The sequence below is a fragment of the Loxodonta africana genome, chromosome 7 (assembly GCF_030014295.1).
Source record: "Loxodonta africana isolate mLoxAfr1 chromosome 7, mLoxAfr1.hap2, whole genome shotgun sequence".
NCBI lineage: Eukaryota > Metazoa > Chordata > Mammalia > Proboscidea > Elephantidae > Loxodonta > Loxodonta africana.
This window is the reverse complement of record NC_087348.1, coordinates 64,633,819-64,655,846: the sequence shown is the minus strand read 5'-3', so window position 1 is coordinate 64,655,846 and position 22,028 is coordinate 64,633,819. Positions and strand designations below refer to the sequence as shown.

Genomic DNA, 22,028 nt, shown 5'->3' with positions numbered 1-22,028 from the left:
TCAACCGTAATGTGTGTTGACTTTGGTACATTATTAAACAATTTGCCCTGTGTAGTAAATCTTTTTTTCAATTTAAAAGCCCTTTTTTACCTAAGTGTTTTTAAGAAATAATTTTCCAAGACTCTCATATTCCTGTTTCTTTATGTGCCCCTTCAAAAATTCATTTATTTATTTATTTTGTTGTTGTTGCCTCTGTACCTTTGCTCACGTAAAATGAGTGGGCTGGGTTTGATAATCAGTAAGTTTCCTCCCAGTTATAAAATGTTATGACCTACTTTTGGTGAAGGGAAGGACAATACTCAATACAGGGAAGGTCAGCTCAACTGGACTGGACCAAAAGCAAAGAAGTTTCCAGGATAAACTGAATGCTTCGAAGGTCAGTGGAGCAAGGGCGGGGGTTTGGGGACTATGGCTTAAGGGGACTTCTAAGTCAATTGGCATAATAAACTCTATTATGAAAACATTCTGCATCCCACTTTGAAGTGTGGCGTCTGGGGTCTTAAATGCTAACAAGCGGCCATCTAAGATGCATCAATTGGTCTCAACCCACCTGGATCAAAGGAGAATGAAGAACACCAAGGTCACACAATAACTATGGGCCCGAGACAGAAAGGGCCACATGAACTAGAGACTTACATCATCCTGAGACCAGAAGAACTAGATGGTGCCCGGCCATAACCGATGACTGCCCTGACAGGGAGCACAACAGAGAACTCCTGAGGGAGCAGGAGAACAGTGGGATGCAGACCCCAAAGTCTCATAAAAAGACCAGACTTAATGGTCTGACTGAAGAATCCCGGCGGTCATGGTCCCCAAACCTTCTGTTGGCCCAGGGCAGGAACCATTCCCAAAGACTACTCATCAGACATGGAAGGGACTGGACAGTGGGTTGGAGAGAGATGCCGATGAAGAGTGAGCTACATGTATCAGGTGGACACTTGAGACTGTATTGGCATCTCCTGTCTGGAGAGGAGATGGGAGGGTAGAAAGGGTTAGAAACTGGCAAAACGGTCACAAAAGGAGAGACTGGAAGAAGGGAGCGGGCTGACTCATTAGGGGGAGAGTAAATGGGAGTATGGAGTAAGGTGTATACAAGCTTATATGTGACAGACTGACCTGATTTGTAAACTTTCATTTAAAGCACAATAAAAATTATTAAAAAAAAAAATGTTATGACTCTTTGCTGCTCCCTCCACCTCCAAATATCTAATATTCTCCTTTAGGGTTGCTATGAATTGAACTGTGTCCCCCAAGAGATATGAATTCATCTCTCTCTCAATATGCTAATAATCCAAACAGGGCAAGATCCCTGTCAACAATTCGGACAGGACAAAGGAAACAACAAGTGGTAAATAAAAGTTGAGAAAATGTGCAGCAGAAAATCAATACCAACTAAAGGAGATCAGGGAAGATTTTGGGAGTTCTGGAATATCTATGAAGTTGTACCTTTATTCCCTTCAATTACCTCACTCATACCTACTCATGACCCTATATTTTCTACCTATACTAGAGTGTTTCCCTATTCGTTCCTTGGACTTTTTTTTTTTTTTTGCCTCTGTACCTTTGCTCACATAATAATGAGAGGGCTGGATTTGCTAAACAGTAAGTTTCCACCCAGTTATAAAATGTTATGACTCTTTGTTGTTCTCTCCACCTCCACATTATCTAATATCTTCCTTTAGGATTGTTATGGATTTAATTGTGTACCCCAAAGTAGGTATTGTAAATCCTAACTCCTATACAGGTAGATATAATCCCATGGGGAATAGTGTTCTTTGTTATGTTAATGAGGCTGCATCTGTGTAGGGTATGCCTTAAATCAATCACTTTTGAGTCTAAAAGGAGCACCTTAGGCACAGAAGCAGCAAAAAACAGAGAGGGAGACACATGCCACATGACTACCCAGGAACCTAGTAATAGAAGCTGAAGAGACAAGGACCTTCCCCCAGAGCAGACAGAGAGAGAACCTTCTCCAAGAGTTGGTGCCCTAAATTGAGACAGATGTCTAGCCTCCTAAACTGTGAGAAAATAAATTTCTGTTCATTACAGCTAATCACCTGTGGTGTTTCTGTTATAGGAACACTAGATAACTAAGACTAAGGTTGCTTTCAAAATCCAATTCTCTCACTCGTGAAGCTATGACCAGATGTGACTGCTCCTTTGAAGCTTTCTTTCTCACAGCACCTACCAGGTATCAGGAGCTGTTTCCTAGTAATCGTAATACATGCTTGCTAGTACACATACCAAAACTGAACGACTGTTGACATGCCTTTTAGTTTCCTCGTATACATGCTGAAGGTGCTAAATAAAACTCCAAAAGTTCTTAAGATTTGGAAGAGACCTTAGAGGTCATCTAGTCCAACTTTCTACAGCCAGAATAAAGGCTCTCATACTCATTGTTTTAAGATAAAGAATCATATAGTCACTGATTAATTAATTCTCCTTCAGGACAAAGGGAGTCTAGAAAGAGGTTCTAAGGCTTCTGCCAGACTGCCAAGACCTTAAATATAAAGAAAGAAGAGACAAATGGCAATTTGAATAGTTACCCTTAACAATTCATTAGTTTGCAATGCTTTGAGATTAAATGTATATATATTCCACAGTAAAAAAATATCACATCTTTGAAAAACAGCTGTCTCAAAAGGAACTTCTTACAAATAACCTCACAAAGGACACATTACTGGTTGCTTAAGACAAACGAGGGAAGCCCTGATGGCATAGTGGTTAATGACCACAGCTGCTAACCAAAAGGTTGGGAGCTTGAATCCACCAGGCACTCCATGGAAATCCTATGGGACAGTTCTACTCTGTCCGATAGGGTCACTATGAGTTGGAATCGACTCGATGGCAATGGGTTTTGTTTTGTTTTGTTTTTTAAGACAAATGAGGAGCCCTGGTGGTGTAGTGGTTAAGAGTTTGGCTGCTATCCAAAAGGTCAGCAGTTCAAATCCAACAGCTGCTCCTCAGAAACCCTTTGGGGTGGGTTGTTCTTACTCTGTCCTATAGGGCCGGTAGGAGTCGGAATTGACTCAACAACAATGGGTTTTTTTTTTTTAAGACAAATGAATAAAATTTACATTTTTGTCAATGTTTTCAACCTTCATTTTTATCTACAAGTTTCTCTTAATTGGCTTTATTGTTTAGAAGTCCATTTCCTTATTATATCTCTAATAACTGTTCCCTCTATGTCCAAAGTTCTTTCTTTCTTGCAATTGATAATCATCATGGTTTGCAATTTCAAGGCTTCGGAAAGGATTCCATTTGCAGAGTTTAATAGGAAAATTTAGGGCCTCATAGAGCCTGTTTATATATTATTATTATAGAAATCTTTATTGTCCCTGACAATGAAATCTCTGCTTGCCTATCTAAAGTGACAGACTGCTCACTACACCATAAGGTGGGTCACTGGAATTAAGAAAGGCCCAGATAAGGCACAACTCAGAAAAAGAGGGTGAGAACGGTTACACAATTTGTCACTGAATTGTACATATAGAGATCGTTGAACTGGTATATGTTCTGCTGTGTATATTCTCAACAGCAAAAAAATAAATGAAACACATTTAAAAAAAAATCAGAAAGGTGCAGAAATGAAGCTTGCTAAATTTAACTTACAAAATTCTGGATATATAGTATATATGCACATACATTTAGTTATGATAGGTGTTCGGGAAATTTGGCTGCATTTGTTTATAAGGATTATATGAAACTAAGAAGAGTTAGTAGAGTTAAAAACTTCTTGTTAATTGTTAGAGTAGCTGGAAATCTTATCCAGGTACCAACATATGCCACTCTTGCATTTTAAGTTAGCACAAAGACCACCTTTGGAAAACACTCCTAGATTACCACTGGAACAAGCACACATTTAAAAACACGGGTTAATAATTATGTTTCATTGATATTCTAGTATGTGTTATTATTCATAGATTGATTTTACTATGAATTTAATTTACCTATGTTGTGTTACTACCAATGTAGAATAGCTGGTAGTGCATACAACTTATGAACTGAAAGAACAAACATCATGGGGACATTTCCCCATTATATGAACGATTAACTGGTTCTCTGTAATTTACACAAAATACAAGTTTTTTTTTTTTTTTAAGATACTAAAATATTTTTTCCTTTCCTGAATTTGTTACGATATTCTATTAACCTTTTAGCTATCTACACCGGATAGACAAAGTTTTTAAGAGAAACATAGCAAGGATTTCAAGACCAATTAAGATCATCATCACCATCTCAACCCTTTCCTTCCAGTAAGTAAAATAATGCTACATTTCTCTAGAATGAAAAAAACTCCTTTCAAACTATATATGTGTGTGTGTGTGTGTGTACACATATATGTCAATCATAAAGTTCTCCCAATAAACCGAGTTTTATCTTCCATTAAACTGCAAATAATTTTATTTTAATGCAACCATTATTTTGATTCTAGATCTAGTGACAGAATTTCTGATAACACTATTCGAAAGATAATTTTTCATTACCTGGGATTGGGAGGGTATCCAGATGGGTATGCTGAGATTCCACTTGGCATACCCGGCATGTAGGAAGCTAAAAACAATTTTTAACAGTTTTTAATAACATGCATAGTCCTGAGTATGTAAGCTAACAAATAAGATATACATCACTATCAAACCACAGCAAAATTATATACAATCAAAGAATCCAAATCTCAGCACCAAAACACAACACTCCACCCATAATAGTTCTTAACTTTAAGCAGTAAATATTTTCAAATCACATAATTCCCAAGTCATTCAACATGAGTTACGACACTTAAAATAATCCCAACAAGGAGTAACTGGCAAGCAGGTCAAACTGGTCAGTTCTACAACCTCTCAAGGAGTCTTTAAGCTGAGACAGGAACTGGTTCAATTTGGAACTTAGAGGAAGGTAGTTCTGCTGTCGCCTGTCCAACATCAGCTTCTCAGAAAGTGACACATTTATTTTACCTAAGCAATCTTTTGATATTTCTTTTAAGATTATGTTGCCCAATTAGCACAGCTGGTTTTTGTTGGCCTGACTGAGGACTTTAAAAGACCTCAGACTACTATGAGAAGTGCTACACAAAACTTATATTCAGAGAGTCTGGTTAAAAATAAAAGCAAAAGCTTGGAAATACTCTATAAATGTTATACTAAGAAAAAAAGGTTAAAATCCAGCAACCTGAAAAATGCTTTACATATTCTTTAAAGAGAACATTAATGGCAGTGGTACGAGGTTGCTGAAGAACATAGATGAAAGAGAGAAGTTAATTTTGGTCTTAACTGGAAATGACTTATTCTGAGAACCAATTTTTCTTCAGTGAAACTTTTTTCACTGAATACAATAATGAATTAGCCCTTAATTCAATAAAAAAATGTTTTACTGCCTACTTTGTGGCCAGCACTGGGGATCCAATGAAAAAAATAGAAATAATCCCTGGCCTCAAGTTGCTTGGAGTCTAGTGGAGGAGATAAGGAAGTAAGCAACAACAATACTGTAGAGTGGTCAGTGTCATGACAGAGTAAGTACAGAGTGCTGTATACAGGATCAGCCTAATCCTAGGGAATGGGAGTGAACAAAAGTGACAGAAGAATGATACATGAAGGTTTAAAGGCAAGAGAAGAGATTTCAAGAAATGAACTTTTAGAGCAAAAAACGCAAAGGGGTGGGAGAAGTATGCTAACCGCAGACCAAGAAAGGCCTTAAAAGCCTTTACCAGATGTCATGGGTTGAATTATGTCCCCCCAAAAATGTGTGTATCGACTTGGTTAGGTCATGATTCCCAGTATCCTGTGGTGGTCCTCCATTTTGTGATTGTAATTTTATGTTAAAAGGATTAGGGTGGGACCGTAACATCCTTATCAGGTCACATTCCTGATCCAGTGTAAAGGGAGTTTCCCTGGGGTGTGGCCTGCACCACCTTTTATCTCTCAAGAAATAAAAGGAAAGGGAAGCAAGCAGAGAGTTGGGGAACCTCATCACTAAGAAACCAGTGCTGCGAGCAGAGCACGTCCTTTGGACCTGAGGTTCCTGTGTTGAGATGCTCCCAGACCAAGAGAAAACTGATGGATCACAAGGACCTTCCTCCATAGCTGACAGAGAGAGAAAACCTTACTCTGGAGCCGGTGCCCTGAATTCGCACTTCTAGCCTACTTGACTGTGAGAGGATAAATTTCTCTTTGCTAAAGCCATCCACTTCTGGTATTTCTGTTATAGCAGCACTAGATAACTGAGACACCAGAGTTGGTGGGCATAAACGTCCAAATAGCAGTGTTCAGTCTTCTGGTTAGGACTAATACTACAGATGGCCACTAGTAAATTTTTCTTAAGCATAATAAAGCCATGATGATGTTCAATGATATTTCAGAAAGGAAAAACCTCTCAAAATGGCACAATTTTTTCTTCTCAGGCACAAAGGACGCTCTAACATCCTTCTGAAAAGATGGGGTTACTATCAAGTGTCAGCAAAACACTTAGTCAATTACTATTCCTCCATGATGCTATTTCTCACATATACAAACCACCAACTCATAGTTATAAGTAGTTTTCTCACAATTATAAACAATTTTCCTTTGCCACCCCAAATCTATATGGTTCTGAAACACAAATAATTTCACCAAAATCTTCGAATTGGTGGACAATAAATGTCATTTGGATCCAAGACTGGAAAGAAACCAGGCAACAAGGCCAAGTAATTTTAGAGCCAGAATAAAATGGGATAGTAATACATATAGCATAAGGGGTTATTGTGGAGATTAAATGGAAATGTACATTAAGTGCTTAGCTTTGACACAGTTTAACCATTAAATAAATGTTTTTTTTTTTTTTTTATTACTGTCGCTGGTCAAAAAGTAAGGTTTCACTGTGACAGTTTCTTATTAATAACTCAAAATGGAAGCTGGAAAGTCATGTAATTTTAATGTAAGCTCAAAAGTCATCCTAAAAGAGGAAATAAAAAATATTTTCAGTAATGATAATAATAATAGTAGAAGTATATAATTTCTCAACTTCAAATATTTAAGTATATGTCCAAATTTCTGGTCTATTCTTTGTTGGGGGTGGTGGTGGAATTCAGATGTTCGTTTCTTTACAGTCATACCTAACAATAATGTATATTGTTTATATGTATAAAACGAATTACCACAATTAGCAATAAGTCTCTTTTAGTAATTTACTTAAGTTAGGTCTAGAGTGTTTATTGCGATGTACATCGAGTAAGTGCAAAACTGGACTGTAATAGTGACCGTGGTGTGGTCTCTCTCTGGAATGCTGCACTTCCAATATCAATACAAAACTGGAAGAACTTTTTTTAAACGTGGCTCAGAAGACTACTTAAACTTGTGAAAAGGTTGCCTTTATCCTAAGTGGTCACTGGCTGTATCATCTGAGCAACTAAACGCTGAATGATGAGACTAGAGAATATCTGATATTCCAAATTTAAATAGGAAAGAGTCTTCAATTTTGGGTTCTAAAGACAGCAGAATTACATAAGATGAAAACAAATTTCTTGCCCAAAAGAAGCACCAGAATCTCTTTTATTAAAAGAGCTGCTAAATCCTAAAATCATACTTATTCTGGAAAGGTAAGAAAGGGAAATGGGTTCAAAATGTCCCTTCTTTTAGATTTCCATTTCAGTTATGAGTCAAGATGCTCCTCAGGATAGAATGGATTAAAATAGGGTAATTTCAGTAGAAGAAAAATGAAAGCTCACATAATTTGGCTTATGAGACAAATCTGGTTACTTATTAACAATAAACAAAAAAACAACTCAAAACAAAATGAAATCAATACAGGTTTGGTAATGTCAAAACAAGTTAAGTACAACCGACTCTCAATCAGGCTGATTTTAAACTATCAGGATTACTTAAAAAAAAAAAAATAGAGATAATATGTATCAATTAGGGAAGAAGTAATACTGTCTCCATGCCCCCACTCCCTCCACACAAGAAAAAAATCATGAATTGGCTGTACTTAAGAGAAGAAAGCTGAGAGCTAGATGCTCAGTTGTGTATAATCAGAATAGCCGAATGCAAATAATTTAGTTCACCTTGTAATTGATTCTTATCTACAACACTGATCCTGGAGTGGCGCAAGATTATATATGCCTCCAAGCTGATCAAATAAGGCAATTCCAGGTGTGGCAAAATTAAAAAAAAAAAAAAATTCTAGCATTCTAGCATTTTTTTTCCTCCATTTTAGAGTCCAGCACACCCAACTTAGATTTCTACCCACAAATTGAAGCCCAAATGCCAGTCTTTGGTGGGAATCTGTATATGCAGATGTGGGGTCTCAGAATACCTCCCCCAAATCCACTAACTTGATAACCTAAAAAGTAAAGTGAAGTCATTAATTAAATTTCCACAAGGTTTTTGTTTCGTTTACATGAGTTTTAAAATCAAATCTCAAATCTACTTACTATTTGGCGGCCCAGTTGCCTGGTATGGTGGATAGGACGCTGAAACGTTAGGACGAGAGAAGACTGGAGGTTCATCTCCAAATACCACAATCATCACCTGAATAAGCCCCAACAAGTCTGACTGTGGCTAAAGAGGAAAACAAATCTGAGTCAGCTACTGATTTACTTTTCTACACAAAGGAAACATTTGGCCATTTCTAATTAGTGTTCAGCTTGGTGGGATAATTTTCTTTGTGGGCTCCCAAACATGAAAATTCTACTTAATTAATTAATCTTAACAAAGAAGTTGTTTTATTATTATTAAATTGTTATTTGAGGTAAAGTGTTCCCTCATGTACATAAAAACAGCACTAGCTAATGCTGTATATTGCAAAATTCAGATAGTATTCTTCTTCATTCTTGATTTCATATAAAACTAAAATTTATTTTACTAAAAATGGACGAATTAAATATACTGGTACAAATTCAAGGGTGACTGTAAGCACTAGTCATAATATTACTTAAGGTCTTTAATAGACACGTTACACTAGAAATACATGTTCTTTGAATTAATTTTTATTAAATACATTACTATGAATTCTGAACATTACAGGTAACCTCGAGCTTAGAAGTACAAATACTAGGTTGTTGTACAACAGATGCAAACTGATAAAGGGGCCTTCTTTGCAATACCATAGTTAGAAATAAAGTGCCTGTTTTTCCATAGAAATGGCTTAATTTTCTATTTCAAATATCTATTGACCACTAATTTAAGACAAACTAGTTATTCAAATGGCTTAGTTGATGGTCCCATTTTCAGTCCTTTACATATTTAGTTATCTCACATGCTTCTTCATTCATTCGTTCATCAGGTTGTGGAGGATTACTCAATCATTCTCATCAGCCAACCATGTTCTTAACAAGGTTTGTTGCTAAGTCCTGATCTTCTGTAACTTCTCTTCTTCTGTTACAAGAGTTCACTAGCAGTTTTCACCTTTCCAAAGCACCAAACCTATCTTGTTTGTTCAATTTTGTCCCAACTTAAGAAAGATAGACAAAAAATGACATTTCTGAAAGCTTTGTGTGTAAACTTGCTGATTCCCACTGTCGCATGCCTTTCTCTTATCAGTCCATGAATTTATATGCTGAATGGGTGGTAAGCACATGCAGGAACTGGACAGCAACCAGGAATGTGAGCTAGGGTGGTGGCTGGTGGGGGGATGACCACTGAGACCATATGCTTTTACTTCTTATCAATTTTTAGTCTATTGAAAAACTCCCAAACTAAATCATAATATCCTGCACTCTCTTTTTAATTGAGATTTAATTCACGTACAATTCATCCTTTTAAAGTGTACAGTTCAGTAGCTCTTAATATTCACAAAGTTGTACAATCATCACTACTATCATTTTCCTCACCCTAAACAGAAACCCACACCCGTGAGTAGTCTCCCCCTCTCTGTCAGCCCTTGGCAACCACTAACCTACTTTCTGTCTCTATGGATTTGCTTATTCTGGCCATTTCATATAAATGGAATCATACAATATAAGGACTTTTATGTCAAGCTTCTTTCACTTAGCATAATGTTTTAAAGGTTCATCATGTTGTAGCACGAATCAGTGCTTCATTCATGCATTCTTATAACCATAGTTTTGTTAGCACAAGTTTTATACTATTCCTTCCATACTAAATTCTCTGAAGGAAAGAAATTTAATCTAAACTTTAATATTTACTTCCAGGCCTATTATAAATCAACACGTCATGAATTCAAAGTAGTTCAAAATGACTTGGTAATTAAGTTGGTGCTGCTGCAAGTTGCTGTCAAGTCGATTTCAACTCATGGTGACTCCAACTGTGCAGAGTAGAACTACACTTCATAGAATTTCAGGGCTGTGACCTTTTGCAAGTAGATCGCCAGGCCTTATCTCCACGGTGCCTCTGAGTGGGTCTGAATCACCAGCCTTTTGGTTAGCATTACTGTCATTAGCTGCCGTCGAGTAGATTCGACTCAGTGACCCCACGTGTGCAGAGTAGAACTGCTCCAAAGGGTTTGCGAGGCTGTGACCTTTCAGAAGACGACTGCCAGGCCTGTCTCCCAAGGAGCTGCTGGGTGGGATCAAAAACGCCAAACTTTTGGCTAGCATTCCAGTGTTTTACCATCTGTGCCACCCAGGAAGCTGCAGATTAAGTTGTACAGGATATGAAAAAGCAGTGCAGTGAGAGTAATGCAGTTTAGTTGAGCTCAAATACCCAAGGGTCAACTGAAACAGATAATCTTTTGAGAATTGCTTTCCCATTTAAAACTCTGCAAACTTAAAGAGCAAAATTCCTCTCTCCCATCCCTTTTTTACTTGTTTGTTTTTCCAACAAGTAATAAAAAGGTCAGGTTTTACATTCTAAGCAGTATATGACAGATGTTCAGGATTAGAATTAATAAGCAAGTGAACTGGCAAGATCAAGATAAATGGCAGTAGCCATAGCTTATGGCTTATGTCCTGCGTTATGCTAGATTAGTGCAGCAGCCTGAATGACCTCCAGTTTTACTTATCTATCATGACTGAGATGATTTTCTACCGAAGTTCATGCTCCCCTCCATAATACAGAATTGTTCCAACCTTCCTTACAACTAGTTCTTACTGATGCAACATAAATAGAGGCGATGGGTTTAACTTCCAGCCCCAGGTGAATACAGAAAGGGGTATTATTTTACCACTCTCCCCTTCTTTTTTGATGCAGAGAACTCTGAAGTCCTGGGTGGCACCAAAAATTGGAAACAGCCTTGGTTTCTGAAGCATCAAATGGAGGAATGCTGTCTGCCAGTGAGGAACACTCACATGGGAATATTATGTGGGCAAGAAATAAATTTCTACAGTGTTAGGTTTCTAACATTTTGGGAGTTACTTTTTAGGTTTGCTGGCATTACTCTAAGATATTTATCCAGTACACTTTAGCCAGTATGCCTAATAATCACTGCTTTTTAGTATGCTACTATTGTTAAAAAATCTAAAACAAACTGTGTCTATTCAAGGACAAAGTCAAGACATTCAAGATCTTCTGTGGTATAACCTGGTCTACCATACCAAACTTGGTAACCACTATTTTTTTTTTTAATATGTTATACCTGTAGAAATGTATTAAAAATACGTATGTTATAAAGAGTAACAATAAAGAACACACCTGTGTAGAGATCCCCCAAGTTAAGAAACAGAAAACTGCCAGTGATTTAGAAGTTTCTCAGGCTTTCCTCCATGGCCACATCCTCCTCCATCTGCTGCAGAGGTAACCACTCCTCTTGATTTAGTTGATAATCATTCTTTCGCTTTACTTTAAGCACACTACCTATGATTTCCTGTACAGTGTAATGTTTAGCTTTGTCTGCTTTTGAACTTTACGTAAATTCAACCAAACTCTGTGTATTCTTTTTTGACGTGTTTCTAATGTTTAGCAATATGTTTTTAAGGTTTATTCCTGTTGAAGAATATATCTACAGTTAATTCATTTTCACTTCTACATGGTGTTTATTAATGGTCTATTCTACTGAATCCAATCTGCCACTAACCCCATCTATTGAGGTCTTAATTACTATTAAGAAATTGGTTCCTTTTTAATAGAATTTTCCATCTTGTCATCTATTTTCTTGAACATATTAATCACAATTATTTTCAAGTCTCTGTCTGATAACTGGGTCACCTAGTTAAGAGGGTCTGTTTTCACCGTTTTTTTTTTTTCCCCTCTTGGTCCTCTTTCTTGGTATGCTTGATAGTCAGTGATCAATCTCTCATCTGTACTTGCAATCCTTCTCTAGCGCCAATAAAAAGCAGATGCTAGTGATCAAAATACATAAAATAAAACCAATTCATAGAACACTGTTAATACTTACATGTTTCCATTCATGTAGATAAGGAAGATATATTTTCCCATTTGCATCAACATGTTTTCCTGTTTTAATAGTCATAGAGCTGGTAGGCTTAACAAAACAGATAGGCGGATTATAGGGATACGTGTCCAGCAGCCACAGGCATATTGGAATGTTGTATGTATTCCCTGAGAGAGAGAAACTTCAGTTACTCTATTTTTATTATTTTTCAGTAGTAGCAAGGGAGAGCTATAACTAACACTTAAAAAAAAATCATGAAAAATATTTTAGGGCATTATATTCTTCTGTTTCAAAATTCAGTTTAAGACCAGTTTCTCAAATTTTTACTTTGTAAAATACATCAGCAGGATTAAGGAGCTAATAGATCACAAAAATCTACTGGATCAAAGGATCTGGATAAAGTTAATATACTGAACATCAATCAGATGGAAATTGAGCAGTCTTATAATAACTATTCAAATAACTATTTAAATCACCTAACAATGCAGAGATATTTTCCCGTGAGAAACCAAATCAAAACCAAACCCAGTGCCGTCGAGTCGATTCCAGCTCATAGTGACCCTATAGGACAGAGTAGAACTGCCCCATAGAGTTTCCAAGGAGCGCCTGGCGGATTCAAACTGCCCACCCTTTGGTTAGCAGCCGTAACACTTAACCACTATGCCACCAGGGTTTCCCCATTACAAACAGTTTGACTTTATACAAGGATGTACACATATATTTCACTTAAAGAAATTATATAGTTATAGGGCTTTGGATTCATTTATTTCTCCAAATTGCTCCTAAAATGTGAAGAAAAAGAAAACCAATAGAATATATCTTAATACATAAAACAAGTTATTCTCACCACCCAGAATTCTTTGCCTTAAGAAAATGAAGAATTTCCCAAAATTACTTAGGCTTGGGAACTATACAAGGAATGGTTGAGGAAAATGAGGCTTAGTTTAGATAAAATCAAGAGCATATATAACAAATGTCTTCAATTATATCTTCCAGTTTCCTGCTCCCCCCCTCCCCCCCACATAAACATACAAACCCATTTCCCTTACCAGAGTTTACTTCCTGAGGGCAAAGTCAAGATCAGTAATCTTAAACTTTACTCAGTCCATCCTAAACTTATCATTCTTGCTTTACACAGTGCGGATACTATTTTTTCCCTCTGCCTGGAATGTCCATTCTAAATGGCTACTTATCCTTTCATAAGCCAAAAAAAAAAAACAAAACCCACTGTCATCAAGTCGACTCCAACTCATAGCGACCCTATAGGACAGAGCAGAGCTGCCCCGTAGGGTTTCCAAGGAGCTGCTGGTGGATTCAAACTACTGACCTTTTGATTAAGAGCTGAGCTCTTAACCACTGTGCCACGAGGACTCCTGCTAAATCTTTAATACCAAGCTTAAATGTCTGTGATCTTCCCATGTGGCCTTTTTCTCCTCTGATCTCATTGCACTTTTATATTTTATCACTCTATAGTAGTTTTATGGAGCCCTGGGGCACTGTGGTTAATAGCTACGGCAGCAAGCCAAAAGGTCGGCAGTTTGAATCCATCAGCTGCTCCTTAGAAACCCTATGGGGCAGTTCTACTCTGTCCTACAGCGTCACTGTTGAGTCGGAATCAATTGTGTCCCCTACTAGAGTGAGTTCTTCCAAAGTAGGTCCATCTTTATTTATCTTTGTATCCACACAGCCCCAATCGCTATGCCTCAGCATAGCTGGTACTGTGTAAAATCAATGGGTAAGAAGTTACAGGGAAACATGCCTAAGCTAGTCACGAGGAAGAATTACCTAACAAACAGAACTGTCTCTCATGAGGCTGAATGCTTGCTTATCACTAAGTATTCCAGCAGAGGTGGCACAGTGGTCAAGAGTTTGGCTGCAGACCAAAAGGTTGGCAGTTTAAATCCACCAGCCACTCCTTGGAAACCCTATGGGGCAGTTCTACTCTGTCTTATAGGGTCGCTATGAGTGGAACTGACTCAATGGCAACGGGTTTGGTTTTAGGTTTTTATCTTAGCCTCTACACTATACAGCTTTCCATTGTCAGAAAAGTCTGAATGAGGTGGGAGGCTGAACTAGGAAGTTCCGTTCTAGTTCTAAGATTTTTAAGGTCCCCTTCTAGTTCTAAGATTCCCCGATTCCTCTTGTACACTTAGGCATTTATTTGTTGATGCATCTTTTGGTACAAATGGGGAAAAAATGTTGAAAATGTTAAGTGCTGCCGCCACATGAAGATCAATTAGAAGTTAAAATCTCTGTACCATTGTGAAAGCCATGAGAAAGAGATTTAATTTATGTGTAACTCTTTGACAAAATATTATTGTGTAAAACACTGCATCCATACTGGAAATATAAAATGACAAAAGATATTTATTTACCTCTATAAGGCACAGGAATTGTTCCAGTGAGGTTCATTAGCTCCCTGGAACTGCCATCATTAAAAACTGAAAGGCAAGAATGATTTAATCATAAGTATTTTCAAAGATAATCCCATATAAATTACTCTTCCAGAAACACTGATTAAATTCATTATTCTCCTTGAAAGAGGCTAATTTGTTAATGTATCATCCATTTTGCCCAATAGCAAAGCATCCTTTGTTGAACGAGTACAGAAAAGATGCTTTGAGTTACTTGGAAAAATGGATATGAGTAAATATGAGCTCTGGGTCCCCAGTTAACATGAGGATACAATTATTTAAAAATCACTATCAAATGATACCATACTCAATGTTAACCTAATATCCATATAATTTAGATTCCCCAGACGTTTATTCCTACTCAGTGTCATCTCAATTCCAATAAAGTATATCACACTATAGTATTAAAAAGAAAGAAGTTTTCAGTGAAATATAAACATTTTTAATACAAACATTTCTTATACAAGTTTTTCTGTCTACAACTGTCTGATTGGTTAGGGCACATAATGGGCATTACATGGACCGCTATTATTTACAAATGATCTAGAGTTAACACTATTACACAGGGAAAAGGTTGTTAATGAGCAGCAAAAGAACTTACAGCTTCACTTTTTTTTTGGCCACATCAGGTAAATATAATTTATTTATTTTGGGGGGATTTTTTATTTTATTTTAGATGAAGGTTACAGAACTAGCTTCTCATTAAACAATTAGTACACATGTTGTTTTGCAACACTCGTTACCAACCCCACAACATGTCAACGTTCCCTTCTCGACCTTGGGTTCCCAATCACCAGCTTTCCTGTTCCTTCCTGCCTTCCAGTCCTTGCCCCTTAGCGGGTGTGCCCCATTAGTCTCGTTTTGTTTCATGGGCCTATCTAATCTTTGGCTGAAGGGTGAACCTCAGGAGTGACTTCATTACTGAGCTAAAAGGGTGTCTGGGGGCCATACTTTCAGGGTTTCTCTAGTCTCCGTCAGGCCAGTAAGTCTGGTTTTTCTTTGTGAGTTAGACTTTTGTTCTACATTTTTCTCCAGCTCTGTCTGGAACCCTCTATTGTGATCCCCGTCAGAGCAGTCAGTGGTGGTAGCCGGGCACCACCTAGCTGTGCTGGACTCAGTCTGGTGGATGCTGTGGTAGCTGTGGTCCATTAGTCTTTTGGGTTAATCTTTCCCTTGAGAACTTACAGCTCCACTGTTGGTCTCGGTTCTCAAAGTTACTATTGGTAATTATAAGCTGTGCTGTAATGTATTTTGATTTTATGCTTTCTAAAAACCATTATATATGAATTTGTGGCTTTGTTTACTGTAAAAACAGATTTTGATGACAATGGTTTAGACTTGGTCCAGTTATACAAAGTTATACAAGGTTTGTTCAATAATGCTAGAATCTGTCAGTTTTGATCAACATATTCATTCTTTTAGGGTGCAGTAAAACTATACACTTACAGTAAAGTTCTAGCCCCAGTCACTTTTTTCCTCCCTTGAAGCAATTTTTTAATTAACTATAATTTTGGGAATATGAGGATTTTAAAAAATTGTAAATACCATACTGTAGAATACTTTATTCTAATTTAACAATGTGAACAGGTATAAAAAAGTATAAGGTAGGTCAAAATGAGGGAGAATTGTGCCCTGGGTTTGGCAGAGGATTTCTGTTTCCTGTCTTTGCTGTTCAGGAAATGCAGGGTTGACTGACCCCTCCATTGCCTACCATCTCTCTTCACCAGGCTCCAAAGGTTTTCAAAGTCCTAGGAGTGGGTGGAGTTTAGAAGACTAGTCTAAAGGAACTTTAAATTCAGTTCCTTGCCCTCAGTGCCAACCATAATGGACAGGAGGCAGCATGGGCTATCCTTTAGCCCTTGCACGTTAGGTATTTACAAGGACAGAGGGTCGGAGAGATTCATGTTAGGATCGGTGGGGACAGAAAAGACCTTTTTAAAAAAAATCAACTCAGGTAGTATCATTTCTTACTTAAATCTCAACTTTATTTTGTCTCAAATAAAAAGTGGAGACAAACTGCCACGTACCACATATTCCTTAATTCGACCATATTGGAAAATATTTTCCCTGTCTATAAAATGAAAGGGATACTCTACAGTACAGTTTCACAAAATGTGCTGCCAAGAACAAAGAGATGCTCTGGGGTATAAAACCTGAAGCCACTGAGTTGATTCTGACTCATAGTGACCCTACAGGGCAGAGAAGAACTACCCCACAGCATTTTTAAGGAACAACTGGTGGATTCGAACTGCTGACAGCAAGCTATTAAGTACTACACTACCAGGGTTCCTATGAAGCTCAATAGTCAAGTAACTTCAGGATATACTATATAATATATTCTCTTCTGGAAACCCTGGTGGCATAGTGGTTAAGTGCTATGGCTGCTAACCCAAGGGTCTGCAGATCGAATTTGCCAGGCACTCCTTGGAAACTCTATGGGGCAGTTCTACCCTGTCCTATAGGGTCTCTATGAGTCGGAATCGACTCGATGGCACTGGGTTCGGTTTTGGTTTGGATATCCTCTTCTATTCCCTCTTGGTGATGCACAACACATTAGGACATTAAAGGCTGCAAATAAACCTATTTAATTTTGTTTAACTTAGAATTGCTCAAACTTAATCATAGAACTTTCCCTGACCAAGCAGCATTCTTCAAAACTAGGGATCTATCTATACTTAACATTTTGGGAAAGCAGACTAAACTATCTTTAACATCCCCTCTTGGCCTAAATTTGCAAAATTTTATGTTACTTTTAAAAACTTAAAAGAAACAAATATAAGATGCTATTATTAGATCTCATAATTTCCCAGAAGTCTTTTTAGGCGGAGGGTCCCCCTTACAATTGTAAAACCAACAAACTTAAAAGGAAAATGGGAAACTCATAATGATTAACAAAAAGAGCAAACTCAAAGTACAGTAACTGACATTTTCATTACATAAACTCACCATATGAATCCAACACAGGTTTGAGATCTTTGTATAGAGTAATAACATTGATAGTTTCACGTACAGTTAGGTCTCTGTATTTGTACTGAAAAGCAAAATCACATAAGAATTTAGCTTAAAACCAATGCACATATTTTACTGCCAGATTAAAATATTTTCTTCATAGCACAAAAGTATAATCGTTCTCACTAATTATTAAAATTAATTAATGCCTGAAAAGAACCTCAATAGCTTTCTCTCCTGCCACCTATTAGAATCCTATATTGAAGCTTATCACCATTTCAGCTCTTCTTTCCAACCTAAAAGGCCCTCTTACTAAGCCAAATTTTAAACATTCTCAGACTTAGCTTACATCTTCCTCTTCTTAATGAATCCTTTTCCAGACTTCTCTTTAGCTCCTAATGATCTCTCCTTTTTACCAAACCCCAGCATTTATTGTCAATACCAATTATGTCCCAATTTATCATTTGCTGTTATTTATCATTTTGATACTCCCACTTTGTACCACTCCACTCCAGGTAAACTAATAACCTGGTTTACCCACACCCAGTTTATTAGGAGATGGGATACCCATCCGACCACCACAGAATGAGAAGCTCATCAGTTGACAAGCTCTATCCATGCCCACAAGCTTTCGATCAGATTTTAGTGCTCCCCTCTTAGAGACTGTAAAACAAAAAGGAACCCTGAAATAACAGAGATAATGCAAGAAGCAGAAGACTTCAAAAATAATTAGCATTAATAATCTCAGAGAGAAGAAATGATATTGTAACCATAAAAGAACACTCATAGAGCAGAAAGATCTCTTAGATACAAAAATATGTGCAAGCAGAAACAAAACATTCAATTGAAGGATTAGAATATAAAGTCAAAAGAAATTTCATAAAGTATAGCACAAAAAGACAAAATGGCAGACAATAAGGGAGATATATAAGAAATATTAAGAAATAAATCCTAGTAAGAAATAATAAATAAATAAATAATAAATAAATCCAGAAGGTCTACTCAAAGGACAAAAGGAGCATTTCCTGCTCCTTTTGTCCTGTGAAAGGAATAAACATATCCTTATTTCTCCTGTCTTATTCAAACAAACACTCCTGATCTCCCTTTCTCTTCCAGCTACTGCCACAATTCTCAGTTCTCCTTTACAGCAAAACTCCTCCCGCAAGGAGCCGCCTATATTTGCTATCTTTCAATGCTCTCTTTTTAAAACTTTTTATTATGGAAAATTTCAAATATACCCAAATGTAGACAGCATGGTATAATGAACTGTATCCACTAACCAACTTCAATAATAATCAATTTACAGGCAGTCTTTTAAATCTGTAACTTCATCCATTTTTCCCTCCACCTGTATTATTCTGAAGCAAATCCTAATATCATATCCTATCATCTGTAAGAGTATTTTGGCATATATTTTTAAGATAGGGTTAAAAAAAAAAAAAAAGCCACAATATGTTATCACACCAAACAGTCTAACATTTTTTTTTTTAGTTTGTTTGAAGCAGGATGCAAATAAGGGCCACGTATAGCAATTTGTTAAAATAATTTTAATCTATAGATTCTCCCTCCTCTTTTTATAACAGCTTTACAGAGACAGATTTACATATCATATAATTTAAAGAGCACAACTCAGTGGTTTTTAGTAGTTTCACAGAGATGTAACAACCATCACAATCAACGTTAGAACATTTTCATCACCCCAAAAAGAAACCCCGTGCCCTTTAGATGTCACTACCCACTGTTTCACCCTCCCCGGCCCTGCTGTTATGTGCCATCGAGTAGATTCTGACTCATGGCCACCCTATGTACAATAGATTGAAACGCTGCCTGGTCCTGCGTCATCCTCACAATCGCTATCCTTGAGCCCACTGTTGCAGCCACTGTGTCGATCCATCTCACTGAGGGTCTTCCTCTTTTTTGCTGACCCTCTACTTTACCAACAAGCATGATGTCCTTCTTCAGGGACTGAACCCTCCTGGTAACATGTCCAAAGTATGTGAGACGCAGTCTCACCATCCTTGCTTCTAAGAAGTTTTTGGGTTGTATTTCTTCCAAGACAGATTTGTTTGTTCTTTTGGCAGTCCCTGGTATATTCAATATTCTTTGCCAACACCATAATTCAAAGGCTTCAATTCTTCTTCGGTCTACCTTATTCACTGCCCAGCTCTCACATGCATGAAGCGATTGAAAAACACCAGGGCTTGGGTCAGGCGCACCTTAGTCTTCAAGGTGACATCTTTGCTTTTCAACACTTTAAAGAGGTCTTTTGCAGCAGATGTGCCTAATGCAAAGCGTCATTTGACTTCACTGCTGCTTCCATGGGTGTTGATTGTGGATCCAAGTAAAATGAAATTCTTGACAATCTTGATCTTTTCTCCGTTTATCATGATGTTGCTTATTGCTCCAGTTGTGAGGATTTTTGTTTTATGTTGAGATGTAATCCATACTGAAGGCTGTGGCCTTTGATCTTCATCAGTAAGTGATTCAAGTCCTCTTCACTTTTAGCAAGACTGTGTCATCTGCAAGACGCAGGTTGTTAATGAGTCTTCCTCCAATCCTGATGCCGCATTCTTCTTCAGACAGTCCACCTTATGGATTATTTCCTCAGCATACAGATTGAATAAGTATGGTGAAAGGATACAACCCTGATGCACACCTTTCCTGACTTTAAACCATGCAGTATCCCTTTGTTCTGTTTGAATGGCTGACTGCATCTTGATCTACATACAGATTCCTCATTAACCCAATTAAGTGTCTGGAATTTCCATTCTTCAAAATGTTAGCCACAATTTCTGATCTATACAGTCAAATGCCATTGCATAGTCAACAGAACAGGTAAAGATCTTTCTGGTATTCTCTGCTTTCAGCCAGGATCCATCTGACACCAGCAACGATATCCCTAGTTTCACATTCTCTTCTGAACCTGGCTTGAACTTCTGGCAGCTCCCTGTTGATGTTATGCTGCAGCTGCTTTTGAATGATCTTCAGCAAATCTTTACTTGTGTGTGATATTAATGATATTGTTCGATAATTTCTGCATTCAGCTGGATCACCTTTCTCGGAAATAGGCATAATCATGGATCTCTTCTAGTTGGTTGGCCAGGTAGCTGTCCTCCAAATTTCTTGGCAAAGACGAGTAAGTACTTCCAGTGCTGCATCCATTCGCTGAAACACCCCAACTGATATTCCGTCAATTCCTGGAGCCTTGTTTTTTGCCAATGCCTTCAGTGCAGCTTGAACTTCTTCCTTCAGTACCATCGGTTCCTGATCATATGCTACCTCCTGAAATGGTTGAACGAGGACCCATCCTTTTTGGTATGATGACTCTGTGTATTCCTTCCATCTGCTTTTAATGCTTGCTGTGCTGTTTAATATTTCCCCTGTAAAATCCTTCAGTATTGCAACTTGAGGCTTGTATTTTTAATTCAGTTCTTTCAGCTTGAGAAATGATGAGCTTGTTCTTCCCTGTTGGTCTTTGCACTTCATTATAATACTTTGTCTTCTCGAGCCACCCTTTGCAATCTTCTGTTTAGCTCTTTCACTTCATCATTTTTTTTTCTTTTGCTTTAGCTACTCGACGTTAAGAGCAAGTTTCAGAGTCTCTTCTGACATCTATTTTGGTCTTTTCTTTCTTTCCTGTCTTCTTAATGAACTCTCACTTTCTTCAAGTATGATGTCCTTCCACAACTCATGTGGTCTTCCGTCATTAGTGTTTAACACATCAAATCTATTCTTGAGATGGTCTCTAAATTCAGGTGGGATATACTCAAGGTCATACTTCAGCTCTGGTGGACTTGTTCTAATTTTCTTGTTTCAACTTGAACTTGCATATGAGCAATTGATGGTCTTTTCTGCAGTTGGCTCCTGGTCTTGTTCTGACTAACATTGAGCTTTTCCATCGTCTCTTTCCACAGATGTAGTTGATTTGATTCCTGCACATTCCATCTGGTGAAGTCCACATGTATGGCTGCTGTTTATTTTGCTGAAAAAAGGTATTTGCAATGAAGAAGTCATTGGTCTTGCAAAATTCTATCAAGTGATCGCCATCATTGTTTCTATCACCAAGGCCCTATTTTCCAACTACTGATCCTTCTTCGTTTCCAACTTTTGCATTCCAATCACCAGTAATTATCAATGTATCCTGACTGCATGTTCGATCAATTTCAGACCGCAGAAGTTGGTAAAAATCTTCAATTTCTTCATCTTTGGCCTTTGTGGTTGGTGCATAAATTTGAATAACGGTCATGTTGACTGGTCTTCCTTGTAGGCATATGGGTATTATCCTATCACTGATATTATCCAGCCCTAGACAACCACTAAACTACTTTTTATTTCTATATATTTGCCTATTCTGGACATTTCATAAAATGGAATTAAACAATGTGTGGTCTTTGTGACTAGCCT

General features: G+C 37.5%; 1 protein-coding gene across 1 annotated transcript in view; it reads right to left on the bottom strand.

The window, feature by feature from the left end:
• Nucleotides 1-22,028, bottom strand: part of TSG101 (tumor susceptibility 101) — a 45,527-nt gene that overhangs the window by 16,349 nt on the left and 7,150 nt on the right. Inside the window, exons 2-6 of the mRNA XM_003411976.4 lie at nt 17,622-17,706; nt 14,637-14,702; nt 12,265-12,428; nt 8,405-8,531; nt 4,488-4,554 (exon numbers count right to left, since the gene is read on the bottom strand). Coding sequence (XP_003412024.1) covers nt 4,488-4,554; nt 8,405-8,531; nt 12,265-12,428; nt 14,637-14,702; nt 17,622-17,706 — 509 coding nt within the window. The remainder of the gene's footprint in view (nt 1-4,487; nt 4,555-8,404; nt 8,532-12,264; nt 12,429-14,636; nt 14,703-17,621; nt 17,707-22,028) is intronic.